The sequence below is a fragment of the Monopterus albus genome, unplaced genomic scaffold (assembly GCF_001952655.1).
Source record: "Monopterus albus unplaced genomic scaffold, M_albus_1.0 scaffold3.1, whole genome shotgun sequence".
NCBI classification, from domain to species: domain Eukaryota; kingdom Metazoa; phylum Chordata; class Actinopteri; order Synbranchiformes; family Synbranchidae; genus Monopterus; species Monopterus albus.
The window spans coordinates 983448-1000366 of record NW_018127883.1 but is presented as its reverse complement, the minus strand read 5'-3'; the positions used below and the strand labels follow the sequence as shown (position 1 = coordinate 1000366).

At 42.6% G+C, this 16919-nt stretch overlaps 1 protein-coding gene across 4 annotated transcripts in view; it reads right to left on the bottom strand.

The window, feature by feature from the left end:
• The window catches only part of LOC109961906 (transcription factor COE3), a 71361-nt gene that overhangs the window by 24415 nt on the left and 30027 nt on the right, over positions 1-16919 (bottom strand). For all 4 annotated transcript variants that reach the window (XM_020603116.1, XM_020603127.1, XM_020603135.1 and 1 more), the window contains exons 7-8: positions 3354-3435; positions 1173-1290 (exon numbers count right to left, since the gene is read on the bottom strand). In XM_020603116.1, the coding sequence (XP_020458772.1) occupies positions 1173-1290; positions 3354-3435 (200 nt within the window). The remainder of the gene's footprint in view (positions 1-1172; positions 1291-3353; positions 3436-16919) is intronic.

Below are 16919 nucleotides of genomic sequence, written 5' to 3'. Positions count from 1 at the left end.
GATCCACACCTATCGTGTCATAAACGTGAAACACACAAACAGAACGTCAGCGAACATAATGACTTTGGTGCTCCGGGCAGGACTTTAATTATTTGATTTTGTTCTCCAGTAGAGGAGTCATTAATAAAGACAAAAACAAATAGATTAGCTTTTCCCCCACTAGGACCAGAGAGCACTGAGATATATTAATTGTCAGTTTTTGTTTTTTTTTTTTTGTTGTTTTTTTTTTTGTTGTTGTTGTATTAAACATTACATTTGCTTTTGGTGATAGAACCATTAATGTCCATTATTGTGTAGAGAAGCTTGTTTTAGTCAGTGGTGTATAAACTGTTTGCCCAGCCATAATTGGCTCTTGAAATCTGAAGATAAGCAATTTGCACAAGTTGACCAAGTCAGTTCTCTCTCTCTCTCTCTCTCTCGCTCTCTCTTTTCTTACAATGTTTCAATTGCGTGTGCTCCCATCTGCAAGTCGAGGCCTTGAGGGTCATAAGGTTATGTTTAGTGCATTTTACTTTTTGGATTTCCCATGGTTTGGTGGTCCTTCGTTTCTCTCTTTTGGCTGAGCAGGCAATCAGTCTATCATATGGAATCAGTTGTAAGAAAAACAGCAGTAAGCTCTGTTTTTCTCATAGGCCCCCCCCCCTCCCCCCCTCCCACACACACACGCCATCAATGCACCATTCCCTCACCCCTCCTTTCGCTCTTTCTCCTTCCTCCCCCTGTTTCAGCTCTCTCACAGCTAAATCTGCAGAACCCAATGACAGGAAATTGACCTCACAGCCAAATTCTTAAGCAATTTGATCATGTTTCACATAGGCTTTTAGGACAAATGTAGGTGCATTAGGAGACTGGAAGTAGTAAAATACTTTTAAATCATGAATAAGTCTGAGCATTGTCATCATCATTAGTGTTACTGAAATGATAACTACACTCTGTAATGCACACTATTTCCAGTCAAGACAAAACAAGATGTATGAGGAAGGCAAAAAGCAACTTAAGAAGTAAAAATGACAGTGATGGAGGAACAAAGATTCTAAGGAACTAGAGGCAACTACAGTAGGTGTGTGATTGGTACAATGGGATTATGTCTGAAAGAAACTAAGAGAAAAAAGAGCGTAGCAAATTATAAGATGTAAAAATGTGCCTACCATTCTCCAGATAAGGAGGCGTACCTTCTGAAGGGTCGAGTCTGCGAGCCCTTCGCCCATGCTTGGAATTGTTGTGTACAAACATGTTGTCAGAGACAGCCAAGACATGGCCGTCCACATTGACGGTCGTCGATACGACAACCTGCAAGAGGAGTAAGGGTGAAACATGTAATTGATCACACTGTAAGATAAAAATTAAGTCTAAGAAGTTAAGTTTCACAAACATCCTTGATGATGTTCTGGGAACAAAAGATTTGTGAAATTGTGTTGTGTCCAGGTACAAGTCTACAGTATGTGCTATTGATTGCTAGTGTCAAATCTCCTGAAGTAGTTGTTCTCTCTGGACATATTGCATTACAGTTACCCTGCTTCTCAGCCGCTGTGCTTTTTGCTTTTTAGTGTCTTGCATTTGTGTACAGCTAATTGACTTTTCAATCACTAAAATACCATTTCCGTTTATCCACTCTACCAACTGTCATCATAGCCGAAGCTCAGAATTATTGATCAGTGTGTCCATCTATTTGAGGATGGAAGGCCTCCCTTTTAAAATATTACTGGAGTCATTAGCAGCTGAACCTTACTCCATCCCATCACTCAACAAACATTTTACTAGGATCAGATTCCAAGCCACACTCCAGATTTCATAATGCTTATTTTTGTTGTTGTTTTTTGGCTACCGCATCTCCAAACAGTGAGACACATGTGAATGGCCAAAGTGTTCATGAGCCGGAAACAGAGAGCCCCTGTCAGGTTTGCTTCGTTGGTAAGTGACCTCAGTGTAGCAGTGTAATTTAGGAGGGTGCTTTTTTTTTTTTTTTTTGGTTAGCTTTGGAAAGGTGGGGGTGTAAGGGGAGGAAGAGAGAGAAGGGGAAGTGAAAGAGCTCCATTCTTGTGAGCAGGTTCAGAGCTGGGCCAAGCTGAGGATGATGGATTGGGCCCTCTCTGGCCTCCAGCTGGTTTTTGGGGGTAATAAGTAGAGTGGAAGGCATGCAGAATACACAACTTTGGCCAGTGAAACACCTATGGAGGAGCATCTGGGAAATCAGTTTGGGGAAAATGGCATACTAACTGAAGACAAAAGATTATCATCCAAAAAAAAATCTAAAATCTTTGTTTTAGAATTAATGTGAACATTTTAGTTTCACAAAGTGTTCACAAGAGTGATGCTACAACTTAGTTATTGCCTTCCTTTTGATACATAGAAGAGGGAGGTGAAAGCCCTTGGTGGCTGTCATGCATCAGTCCACATTCACCCTGAGGGAAGATTTGAGGAGGCAGTGGAAGTCTGATGGCAGTGACATCAGGAGGGGACACCCTGTCTTGTCTGTTTCATGTCTGGGCTTCCTCCTGGAGGGTGCTGGCTTGTGTGCCTATCGCAGAGTAGTGCTGTCAGAGATGGACACCCTCCTGTAGTTTGTTGTTGTCCTGACACTAAACTCTCACTCTCTCACCTTGACCTAGTGGGCTGCTTGTGGTGAAAATGTCTGGGTAGAATGGATGGATGGTGGGATAAATGGATCAGCAGGTGGGGTCAATAATTTCAAGCCTCAACTACTTGACACATTAGAAGCAAGAGGATTAAAGAAGCAGTAAAAGTGCTCAGTGGTTTTGTTTTTTCAGGCCACAATAACAATGGTTTTCAGATGGCCTAAGATGGTACTGACTAGATAGAGAACTGTGTGGCTCTAAGCTTATGCATACAGTGTATGGGAAAGAATGAGAGAGGGATACTGAGAAAGCTAATATATACATTCCTAGCGTGTACATGCATGCTTCCATATGTGTGCGTGTCTGAGTGAGTGCATGTTTGCACATATGTGTTTATAAGAAGGAATGCTTTTCCGCTGCCAGACAGCTCCTGAGTTAACACTGTTGTTACATGTGGCTGGATCATCTTCCCCTCTGTGCTGAGGCTCAGAAAACTGTCAGGAACACAATTGATGGCACTCTTAAATCCTATAGCCTTATTTGTGTCAGATGGTATTCCCTAATAAATATTCTGTCCAGGGCACACAGGACACAACATCCATCCCCCCACCCCCTTGGTTTTTTCCTCCTTCATTGCCAATAATAGTGTGTGTCGATGCGAGTTAGTGTAGTGCATCTGTGCACCTGTGGGTATGTGTGTCTGCAGAAAGAAAGACAGACAGTGAGAGACAAAGACAGAAATAGACAAAGCATATGTGTGAAACAGATTTCAGTCACCTGGAATCTGCGCATGTCTCGTGGATTCCCTGCATTCTTCAGACAGTTCTGATTGCACTTGAGAAAGAACTTTAGGAAGAATCTGAAAGAAAGCACAAAACAAAACTAAAAACTATTAATTAAAGCTGAACAGTTAGATAACAACATGACAGAGTAATTAAATAGGATTTCTCAAATACATCTGATCCATTCATCCAGTCAGTCAGAATAGAAAGTGGACTTACGCTTTTTTTTTTGTTTGGGAAGTCGCTGTATTTTTATTCCCTCGAAATCAAGAGCATCAGTCTCTTTGTCGTCTCATCCCCTCACCTGAGTTCATGGGTCTTTCCCAACAACCCATCTGCCACTAACATACAGGAAGTCACTTGATATTCCACCCACCTCTTTAATCCCAGGACACCCCCTGTGCAATTAAAGTTCTCCTGTTCAATAGGGAAGCAAATGAGGCCCACCTGTGACCAGGTCTTGTTTGAAGAGCATCAGGGATAAAGGACCTAACAAGGTGAGAGCGCGCCACAAAACTTATAGTCCTGTCAGGCAATTAGGCGGACACTCCTGGGACCACCGTATGCTTCACACACTCAGACACACACGCATAACGCACACGCACACCCATGCACTTGTGGGTGGGTGAGGCAATTATGCCACAAATTACAACCTGGCTAATCGTCTCTGAACAAATGTCACGTCTGAGTGAGATCTGAGCTTGGTTAGTTTGTAAGCTGTCTTCTGCTTTCTCTGGGGTCTCACTGAATTTATCGATAAAGACACTTATCGAGAGCTGTATATCAGACGAGGCCTCACCAGATATAAAATTGTTAAGTAGAGGGAGATTAACAACAAAACCAGTAAGAAAAATTGTCTCAGATGTAGCCTATTGTCTAAAATCTTACACAATTATGTAGAACAAATAATGAAACCGATTTATGTTCTATCCACAGAAACATGACTGATTGTGCCTTTTTTCCTCCGATGCATTATAAATACCATGCCATGATATTTATTTTTCAGAACATTACACTATATGCAGTGCTGTGGTTTCTAACAGAATCACAGCGGCTCATGTGATTACCATAGCTTGCACCATAGATTGCATAGTCATTTCATTCAGCTAAATACAGTGGCTTGTGTGGCCTGTGAGGATGCTTTCACAACACTTAAGACTTCACGTTCACCCAGTGGGATCCTAGCCAGGTCATAAATCAGAGTCTGAAATGATCCTTCTAACCCTGGCCACATTAACACATGCACTGGTCATTTGGAAGGGTTCTTCAATAGACTCCTATACCTTGTGCTTCACTGAGGGCCCAGGAGGGAGAGGAGAGATGAGAAAATATTTTCACTCCACATCCAAGGAGCTTTGGCTTGGCCATCAATAAAAGACATTTTAACCCATGCCAGAATACTGATTGCCTGTCGGTGTGTGGTGAGGCCATAAAAAAAACCTGACTTGTCATTAGCGCATTTCACTTGATTATGTTCACTATGTTTTCGGGTTGCATCTGTTGGCTGATCATCAAAATGACCATTATGTACTCTAATTCCCTGACCCTGTTTTTATTTCCCCAAAGAGTCATAATGTAGAGCAGCAGACATCTGCAGAAAACAGACCTGAAATACGGCTTTTATTTGTCTGTCGCCTCTCGTACAGATTGGGTAAGGCCAATGTGCGTGTTTGTTTGGGCATGTGTGTGCATGCACATCTACACACGTGTGGAAGCATGTGTATATACATGCATCACTCGTTGGTAGACAATTTATGTCAGAGCAAGAGATAGAATACATTATCCGGACAATGCTTTGACTTCATAAAAGAAACACACTACTTTCAGAGTTACTCTTGTCTCTTCCCTTGGATACTTTAATGCTTTTGCATACTGTTTCTACTACAGCGAAACCAATAGTTAAGAAACAATAAACACAAGAAATTGAGTGCCTACGCTATCCTAAAGTAGCTCCTTTATGTTTACTGTTATGAAGGCAATTAAGCACAATTTCTCTGCTAAAAAGATAAGCTTAATTTTCATAGTCCACAGCAGTGGCAGTGCTATAGCATCCATTACATTTGAGTTGGTTAAGATTCTCCATGAGCACAGTGCAAATTGGTCCTTGGTGAAAAGGAGAGCAATTAAGACAAGGCCCCTCTTTCTCTCTTTTACTTCTTAAATATCTACAGAACTTTGTGCTGGTGTTTTGGCACGCACGGAGACAAAAGGAGGTTGTTTAATTGTTTTTTAATGGGATATCAAGTTGTCGCTGCCATTAGATGTTGGCAATGGAGGGCAAAGGGGGATAGAGAGAAAGAATGAACTGCAATTAGGTTTGATTAAAGCTATCCTTCTCAATAATCAGCTGTTCTGACAGGACAGGGGGACCCTGGTGGCCGCTGAGATGGAGGAAGGTGTTGAGTGATATTAAGGCCAATGAAGGGGATATTAACATGGCTAATTAAAGCTCTTCCAAAGCCGGGAGAGGAGGCTCTCAGTGGACCTCACTGGATGAAATAATCGGCCAAGGCAGCTATCAGTTGGAGGAGAGAGAAAAAGGGAGTATGGGTAGGGGTGGGGTGTAGTCCATCTGAGGGAAGGGGGAGTAGAGGGAGGGATATTGGGAGGCGTAAAGGAAAACTATGAAGTGTGAAGAAAGACAAAGAGGAAGACATCGACAGCCTTATAGAAAAAGACTTTCAGAACAGCTACAGAAGCTCATTTTGACATCAACCTTCTCTGTCTGCATGTCCAAAGTCTGCCGGTATAACTAAGACCTGACATCGGCTTTTATCTCCAACAGCTAGTCATACAGGTCCACAAATCAACATTAAAACAATCCTGCTCATGCCTTGGTCTAAGGCAATTAATATGATTCTCCTCAAGTACCTCCATGCTCGCCCACTGCCGAAGCTACTAATCATGCCATAATGATTTCTCTCCCTCTGGTCAAAGGGGAAATAGATTGTCTCTTTAGTAATGCAGCAGGCTCTGCGCCTTCCACTCCCTGGCTTCACAGACCCAGTAATTGAGGAGAAAAAGGCCGACTTTGGCACTTTGACTGATTTGAGGGCTGCTACACCCTCTTATCTTTACTCTGATCATTTTAGGCTGACACTCAAAGGAAGACCCATCGCCCTAATTCTAGTTCACCCTCTCCCATCATCAAACAGAGGGGGAATTTAAAAAAAAAAGAGGGAGGGAGGGAAAAAACAAACAGACAAGGTGAGGAAGGCCTTCTCCCATTTAAATGGCCAAATTAATTGCCAGGTTGATGTCAGTCATGGATAAATGTCCATCCCTTTGATTTCAGTGAAGAGGGCAAATAAGGATATCGTTGTATTATTAAGAAGGCTCTCCATCGACAGCAGAGGCTAGCTGTCCTGTCAATTTTCCCATTTATCCTCAGATTTTTACTATTTTTATTGTCTTGTAAAAAAATTTTGTTAGGTGCGCTATTTGAAAATACTATCACTCTCTGGTTTCTTAAATTATATCCATGAGAGTATTATTTCTCTTCAGTCGTACACCTTGTTCTTATTGCACAACAGAGCTTCCATTTGTTTAGGCTGTTACACAATACACTGACAGATGGTCACAGTATCTGTAAGAGTCAGGTATTGACAACTCTAAGCTCCTGATTGGTGCCCCGGCACTAATGACTAGCATGCAGTGTCCACAGCCGGCAGCCATGACAGTGAGGTCATCCGTTGCAGGGCGGTGAGTATCGATCACCACCCAGCTCCAGCCCATCAGGCCCCAGCTGCCTCTCAGACTCAATGGGCCCCTGTTACAGGAGCCCTGTAGGAAACGGCTCCCAACACCAGACTACAATCTGCTGACACCAGATCTCTGTGCTGAGATAGTAGTACACGGGTCAATAGCGTATCAGATTTCCAAAACGCCAGGGTCTTAATGTCAAGCCTCCTGCCTTTCCTACCTACTGCTCCAGTTATTAGGCACTCCACTGAACTGCATTCAGATCCCTGTTGTGACAAGGCAGAGCAGGTAAAACGAGAAATAGAGACACTTATAGATCTTAATCTTCCTGAACACTTATTTATGCAACTGAGTGGGCCTGGATATATATGCCAGTTAAGGCCCTGGGAGGCTGAGCTGCATGGACGTTTCTGCCGTATTCTGGTTCGCCGCTGTCTTCTCTCGTCAAGCAGAGCTGTTTTTCTCGCCTTAGCTGAAGTAAACCACAGCACATTAACAATATTTGCTCTACCCCTGTACAAGCGCCGAGGGACCAGACCCACAGATCCTATCACTTCTTTATCAGGGAACAAGTGCCTCACTATCCAACCTTATTGGGTTTGGGAGATTAACCCCTTCCACTCTGCCCATCTCCTCCGAGAGCAGCAAGGCAGATGTCACTGCGATTATTATTGTTTGACATCAAATATCCCAACTATATGTCTCTGAGAATTTATTGGGTATTTCCAAAGTCTTTTTTGGTTTCTATTTCTTTCTTTTTTCAGCTGCTATTGTCAGTTCATTTTGTTGTTTCATATTTCATATTTTTGTAAGTGGTGTGTGTGTTGCGTGGGTGTCACAAATAATTTATGTGCTTCCTCTGCATCCTAAGATGTAGCTGTGTCCCTCCATTCATCCCTCTTTACCCTCTCCTCCACCATCCCCCTTTCTCTCTAATGGGCAGAGTGGCATTGACATTATTTCACTTGAGGATCCCTCACTCTGTCAATCCCTCTTCATTTACTCCATGGCTACAGGACTCATTATGGTATCTCTTCCTCCTTCTTTCACTCTCGTACTCTCACTCCTTCTCCTCACCTCCTGTCTAGCTCTCTCTCTCTCTCCGGGCACTGTTAGTTTCTTACTTAAGAGAATCGCTCGTCTTCACAAATGGTTTCACGTCAAACCCACTCCTAGCTAGCCTCCACTGATTCCCTTCAGGCTTTGGCACAGGTTTACTGTAACAGATTAGACGAAGACTCAGAGCTCCTGCTAACTATCCATCACTTGCTAACAGTGGACTAAGGCTGTATGCTTTATGCAGCTTGTAGCTCCAGCCCGCCACATACTGCATGTTTAGCCCCGAGCTTTCTCTCTGCCTCTCTCCCATCCCCTCACATCAAGATACTGCTGAGGCTGTGTGCTGTTGCACGCTGTTCTTTGTTTTACTCTGAATATGGCTTTTTTTCCACCAAGACTTTGAACACAATATAATAAGACACAAAGCATAAATAATTCTGCATTGTTGTATGTCTTGCGTGGCCCTGTTGTAAAAATGAATCAAACACGGGCTGCTGCTATAGAACCAATATCAACTGCATCCAAACTGAAATTCATAAATATTATTGAATCATCATCGGCACCATAAAAACCTGGTGATGATGATGATGATTGATAATGACAGTCTGAACAATGTCACAGTCATGAGGTTGCTGACATTACAAAAATAATCACTTACATCAACAATAGAGTTCTTAGGAACATTTACTGTCCTGCTTCACTTTGCGCAGGAGGAGAAATGTGGTGCTTTGATTACTGGTTGGAGTTCAGAGCCTTGAGGAAATACCAGTCAGCACCTCCCTGCACTAGTGAGATGGAAGATAAGCATATGTTGGAGTAACTGGCCTGGGTGAATAGTAGCATTTAGGGTGTTGGTTGTGGGTTTCTGGAAGGCCCCAGACCTGGTCTACAATGACGGCCATACAGTGTAGTCTCTCTCCTGTGGCACCTTGGAGTGATCAGACCCAGGCAAGATGCAGAGGAACATAGCAGCAGGGGGGCCTTGGCCGTTTACCGACAGCCACGCTGGATTGTGAGGCCTTATTTGCATGAGTGTGTATGTGTTACATATAGGTCAGTGAGTCAGTAGTTTTGTTGTCTGTCCATGCATGCTCAAATGTATGCAAGTGTATCATCATATTATTACTAATGCATAATAGATACATCTAAAGTGGCTGTCAGGACTGGTCAGTCATCATAAAACATGAGGCAGCCACTTTGACATTGCCGCCACATTAACGCATTCTCAGAAGAGAAAAAAAAGGCACCCACTGTGGACTGTCATGTAGGCAGGAGGGATAGAGACAGAAAGACAGAGAGCGGGTCGGTGCTTAAAGCTAACAGGTAACCTTTCTGTGCACCTAGGACAAAGGCAGGGGGAAAAAGAAAATGTCAAATTAAGAGAGGCCAGGCAGAGAGACGTCCCTGCCATATTTGTGTGAAAGCCCAGTGCTGTTGGCAGCAGAGATGGCTGCTTTCTGATTCATCTGGGGCCGTATGGCAAAGCTTTGTCAGTCTGTGCGAGGTATAAATAATTCAGGGTGAGAGATGGCAATTACAGGGCCCTGCACAACCAAAATGAATATTTTATAAGGACTAAAACTGCCCTGGAATGAATCACACACATGGAGTCACACACACACACTCACACACACAAGCATAAGTGAATGTGTGCGCACACACACATGCACACACATGCCCCAAACACGTACATAGAAGTAACACATATGAACCGTTAGCATTGCTGTTGTATTGTTGACAATATAGCCATTATATAAACTCCTGCATTGTGGGTCCATAATTTTTAATATGCTCGCACGTGTAATTCTTCACAATATTTGGTTAAGGGGAAAGGAGCAGGTTAGAATTCTTGTTCTGTTTGTTATTCTGTTGTAAAAAAAAAAAAAATGTACTTAGCAGTATAAGCAAATATACATCTTTAAGCTTTTCTGTAGCTCATATGAAATACATTAGCAGAAAATAAAACTAAAGCAAAACATGTTATCAATATATAGTAAAGATCTACACAAAAAGCAGTCTCCAGAGACTGAGAGCCTTTACTTTTGACCCTGTAAATATGCTCTTTGTGTGTGAGCGGGGGTTGGTTGGGGGGGGGCAAAATGCTAATGGGAAAAGATTAAACCCAAAAGCCGCCTGGAGCATTTACCTCTAAAGGGTTTTGTCTGTCAGGTTTCCTGCAAAACTCTGTCTTTATAATTCTGAGACAAAAAATAACATTGTTCCTTAGTCCTGAGGAGCGCTGTGGCTTGGTTGAATGGCCATTGTGTTGCCTAGCTAATGATACCTTAGCTTTTGTGAGAGGGAGGCCAGGTAGGTCTGTGACATCAGTGCCACACAAGTGCTCCTCTGTCCGGATGTTTAGGGAAGGATTTCGACCGTGGTGGGAACAGGGTATAGACAATAAACAGGTCTTGTTTTTGTAACCGCATTTGGACCTCTCTACCTAAGACAGGGGCATCCTGAGGAAAATTGCTTGTAATGTTTTTTAAAATCTTTACAATTATTTTATCCAGTTGTGTGTATACTGTATATGTACATCAGTTTCTGGAAGAACTGCTTCAGTAGAGAATGATGTAATTCCAGGGGAGTCTTTTTTCCCCCTCTTTTATTTCTCTGGCAGTGTGGGCGTTTTATTTGTCAGTCCAAAGGGAAGATGGAAACCCTCTGAGGGAGGAGAGACCCCAAGCATGAAGACACAGATCGCATGTGTTGGAAAAAGTGACAGCGAGGCAAATGCTAAGAGAAAGCTGCTTCCTTACAGAACCGCACTGTTAGCGATATAGCTAGCTGTTGTGAAGGCAGCTGACAAACCCATAGCGTGGCATGTCTCGCCCCGTTTGTGAGTTTTCAAAGAGTGTGATTTGCAAATAACATGAGTCTCTGGGCATAGACTGGGCATGTAAGTATGGTGAATAAAGCCCCCCTGCTCTGCTGAGGGAAACCCTTACTTGTCAGCTCAGTTCTTTGTCAGGGACCTGACAGATAAATAGACAGTGTTTTGCCACTCACTCCTCCTGCCTTATGTACACACAGGCGTGTGTCTGCTTCCACATACAGGTTGACTTGCTTTAGGGGAGAAATTTGTTGAAAGACACCCCACCATTTCTCAGGGCAGTGACTGAAAATATTGTGGGCCACTTCAGACAGCTTCAGACAACAAACAATGGGGGTTGATGTGTAACCAGATAAAACACAGATCGAATAGCTGGGTCTAAGCACCACTACAGGGCTTATTTTTCATGCAAATTACTACTAATGAGCTTCCTGAAATCTGACTAATTATATCAAAGTGATTTCTTTAATTAGTTTGTAATAATTCCTCGCATAAACATCATAGTAAACAGATTAAGCTATATAAAAATATCAATTTGTCACACTTTATATGAGATGCTCTGCAGTTGATGCTAATCTTGCTTCTCCAAAATGCCAGAGCAAACATTTATTAAAGAATTAAATATGTACTTAGAGAATGTTGGGTAACATTAAGGAAGCACATCTTTTAAATATTTGTCATGGTTTCTCCACAGCGATTTCTCTAACATAAAAGAAGCCTCTGATAGAGCATAATGAAGTGAGTGTAATGATTTACACATGTGTAATTGGCGAGCGAGTCCATTAAATAATTCAGTATTATAATATAAAATACAGCTGTGTAATTAAAAGTCATAAATTATTGTATCTATCTCAAACAGAGCTAATGTTATTGTAATCTGACCTCAGAGATGACATCACTGACTGACTGGAAATACTGCGCGTCAAAGCCAAATGCTTATTTGAGAAATTACAGATGACTTCAGAAACGATAAGAAATTGCATTTATCTACCACTTTGCACCTCTTGTTAATCCAACACTCCTCGAACTCCTAAAGAGTAAAAATATCTAATTTACTACCAGTCACAAGAGAACTCATACGACTACCGATCTTTCTGATACCCTCAATGTGCACTGAGATGGATTAAACATTCAATTTGTTACTTGCCAGACCACCACCTAGGTTCACCGCTTACCATACAAATGGAAAACACGCTAGTAATCTATTAGCCTGCCTGCACTGACACTGTATTATGTTGTATTTGTATTATATTTACTTCAGGGAAATTACAATTCAAGTCATATTTATCTTCATGTGGAAATGTGTGTCTAAATGGAAATCACCTATAGTGCAAGGGTAGATGCAGAGCAATACTAATGTGATCCATGAACCGTGCGATTTAGTCACCCTCCTCTATGGATGCACTATGGGCTGATTCTACATATCAAACATGCTCTCCCCCTGTTAAAGCCCATACCCAGAGCCCCCGATGCTGTTTGATAATTATTACGCTTACATTACAACACAAGACCTTGCCTGTGGAGCTGGAAGAGCCGCCTCCTTCCCCACACACACACACACACACACACACACACACACACACACACACGCACACACATGCATGCACACCCTTTGTCATATACAGTAGTAAACAGCTTCCCAGTAAGCTGTTTGCACTTCACTGCCCGCTCTAGGAAATAAAAACAAAGAGCAAATTGGGGGTTTTGCGTCTGAGTGAATAAATAAGGTTGTTTTAGTCACAGAATCCATTACCTTTTAAAACATGTGCCTAATGCGTTGAGCCTTTTCATTTTACAAACAAAGCCTAAATTAGGAATTAAATACATTCGTATTTAGATAACGGCATTAGCTTTATGACATCAATGTGAAAAAGTTGGACACCATCCATATCATTCCCATGCTTCCATTGTTACGTTAAATTGCAATATTAATCCTGCCTGAAACCAAGGTACTGTAGCTTTTATACAGTACACATGAATTATGCTATTGAAGTAATTGATAGTGATTCAGTCATTGAAGGTACTAATCCCATGATTCACTTCATCTCTCTCATTGCCATTTACCTCCAGATGTTTAGAGTTTGGGGTAATCAATAAAGAGGGAATAAAGATTGGCATTCACAATACTCCCCTTGACAAGCTCCAGCCGAATGTTTGTCAAGCAAATTAAACACACTTAGACTTTTCACCTGCTCCTACAACGACACCACATATGGCCATGAAGTTAAAAATAAGAAACTGTGCATACATTACCATGCATAATGCACAACTCCCTCCATTTAATATGCAAATTTTGTAAAATATTACTGAATACCTTCTGTTCGGAATGAATAAATTTGAATTGCAATTAGAATAATCTTGTATAATTAATGAAAACTGTCAATTTTGGTTCTGAAGTAATTTGATTAGCATGTTGATAGGACACTTATCAAGTTCAGTAAACTGTTAGATTAAGAAGATGGGGAAAAAAAGATTCTAAGGATATTTTTCTCAACGGCTCTGACATTTTCCCTTGGCATTGTAAACAAAGACAGTAGTTGGCAAACTTCCTGAATCAAGGGGTGAGAAAGGGAGGGTGGAGAAACAGAAAAAGAGAAATAGAGATGAGGACAGAGATAGAGAGCCTCTTGAGATAATCTGTGAATCTCAGTCCACAGATGAAAAGGAGTCTATCGTCAAGGCTCCTGAGTGAGCTACTCATCTCTGCCCTCTGCTCTCCAACTAAGCCCAAGTTTATGGGATTTATCTCGTGAACCATTTGTAGTTTTCACATCACATGATGAGTTAAAAACAGCACACAGCTTTTCTAAATGTTTCGAGGCTATAAATGTAGAATTCTCAGCTAAAGCCCACAGACAACTGAACCCAGCCTGCAATTCATCTGAGAGCAGCTATCTATTAGCGATCAACAAATTGATGTACGCCATTGTTGTATTGTATAAAACAAAACCATCTGTACTGTCTACAGATGAACAGAGTTAGTGACCTCCTTTTCCCCTCTCTTTCTCTGCTCATTAGCTATCCTGAACCTCTTTCTCTCCTGCTTTCAGTTTTCAAACCCCCAAATGAGACCTAAATCGCTTGCAATACAGGTTAGCTTGAGGAGGGGGGGGAGGGGGGGTGCAAACATCTGTCGCGCTAGGTACTTGCACGCAGCTCAGGGTATCTCCTGCGAGGAACTTTGGGGATGTTTAATTCATAAACGCTGTCATCCATGTAAACCTCCTGATTTCATAATGACTAACTCTTGGTGGTTTAATTAATTTAATAATGCCTTTCAGAAGCTATAAATGAAAGGGTCTCTGAAGTGGTGCATTAATTAGCCAGCGCCGATGCTAGCCCTGTCAGACTGGTGGCTGTCAAAAGCAGGGCAAAGCAGAGGATGGGCACAGCTGAAGTCCTGAGGTCAGAGGTCATGCCAATCATGCTCCCCACCACACTTAATGAGTCATAATTTGTGTCTAGTATACACATATATTAGGGTCAACCTGTGGTCACGTCCATAATTCTCTCCCCTTGCTAGACTACATGAAAATAACTGGCAGGGCGACAAGGTAGTTACATTCTCAGTAATAAGCTGTGGCATGGCCACATTATGTTGCTACTTGTATTTACATGGCAACCACCTCTGAAAATACAATCCATCACAGCTTTGCTTTTGCCTTTTTATAATGTTCATGCTGTAACTGTCTACATCTTTGCTTTAATTACAATGTTATGGTTTACTTGCTAACAAGGTTATAACATAGAATAAATCAGACTTCATTAAAAGTCTCAGCAACTCAACGCATGAGCACACAAAATCATCACAGGACCAGCCAGATTATATTCCAAAGTAACTCCGTGCATCTCATAAGGAGGTTGTTTTCCTTTTTCATATTTCATAAATATGAACCAGGGAGGTCTGTGTCTGTGCCTGTCCATTTATTACCATAAAAATCAGCTGACTGAAGTATCTCACTATCTGTGGAGGCAATTAGCTGTTTTGAGAGAATGCGTAATACGGGACTTTGTAATGGTATCATTTGGAGTCAAGGCACAGATGCGCAGTGCAGAGACATACTGTAATTAGAGAGAAACGCTGTACAGGTTTTCCACTAATTAGCAAATTATGCTGAAAATAGCATCAAGCTAATTAACAGTTATTATGGCATTTTTGAAAGTATGACTTTAATTAGCAAAGTCCTGACGCAGGCAATTTCAAACTCGTCTCCGAGAAGATGAGGAGGAAAAGAAGAAGAAAAAAAACATGGGGCATGATCAAGAAGATACCCAGATTATTATGATGCCGTCAAAGACTAAAGGACGGGGAGAAAAAAAGCAGGAGGGGAAAAAGAAAGACAGTGAGTGAGGGAAGGGAAAAGGCGGAGGGATGGGGTGGGGATAAAGCTTTTGTGTGTTGTGTCTGAATCTCCATCCAAATGAGGGGACATGTGTGCTGTGCCACGTTGCCAAGAGGAGCCCTGAGCCGTGTGCCCAGTGTCAGGTGGCAGCGGCTCACCCCTCAGCTACCAGGCGAAGACGAGAGTGAGCTCAGCTGGTGCCCACAGCCACTCACTTATTCTACTCCGCTGCACATTAAAGGAGCCCTCGAGTGGAGCCAAACAACGCCAGCCAGCCAACCTGACAACAACACTCTACCTCCTCCTCATTTCCAACAGTTCCCCTTAGCACTTCTAGGGACGCACCTTGGACCTAATGATGGTCGGTGAAAGCAGATAAACCTGAAGAATTCGGCATCCTCATAATAAGAGAAAGACAGTATTCTTCTCTGTTGTTTTGGAGATGCTGTGTGGAATCATTTCTGATTGTTGTTCATTAATATTGTCGGTAGGAGTAAGATTTGGGAGGTGTTTCATAGAAATTGTGCTTTTAAAGGCACCTGTGCAGAACCTTTTAAAGGGATGAAGTGTCACCAATGGAAGTGGGGAAGAGAGTAAAAGAGGAGTGGAAGAGATGGAACAAGGAGAGGGGTGGACTGAAGGGTCTTTGAAGGCCCAGTGTGTGAGAGAGAACAGAAGTGTGCCTAGCCCCAGGCAGCCTACAGCTCAGGCCCATTAGCTAGACTGACCTTGCCCGCGCCTTTGTCTTTGTGCTCTCCTCCCGCTGCTTCCCCTTCTCAAGCATTCCCTTTTTGTTGTCTCTGAGCAAGATTGGGAAGGGGGCCATATCTTCCAGCTTTCTAAATCTCCCAACCCCCCATCTACAACTCTACCCCGCCACACACAGCCCACGCCTTGCCTGGAGCTTGTGCCCCAGAGGGTTCAGTACAGTGACACCCCTAGCCGGTGGCCACCTCTGCCCTGACGACAACTTGGCTGGAGTGGTCAGTGCCCAGAAGACCCCCAGAGAAAATGTAACATATCAGGGGGCACAAATCATGGCGCTGCAGGCCTTGCATACGTGCACCCACTCTGGGCAGGCTGCCTCTTTATTGCCTGCCTCTCATTTGAGAGGATGGAGCCTGGCTGCCAAGTTTTGACACCGCCACATATGGCCTCCTCCATCAATCGGACTAATCAAGCATCAAGGGGAGGCAGGACTAGCTTAATTGCCAGCCAGATATAGCTGCTCTCACTTGACGTGCAACCTGAAATAGAAACAGTTCTGAAGAGATGTGACAGAAGATAGATGAATGCGGCCATTGCTCTAATAGTTATATCAAAATACATTTCTTTACACTTCTTAATATACACTCTATAATGCAATGGATGCTGTAATTTCAACATGACAAATCAGCAGTATTGCAAATATTGCCTTAACATAGCATCATCTGGATTATGTTCACATTTGTAATGTTTGGTACCTCAGGTTAGAGATGTGTACAGTAAGCAGAGTTGTTTTTTTTCTCATGCAGGCTGCAGTGCTCTGCTCCTCCAGAGTCCTTGAGGCATTCTGTCTGCCTCTGCCTTCCTTTCTTGACTTCCTGTTTCCCTAAACCCCCCACTGGGGTAGCAGCCACCGAAT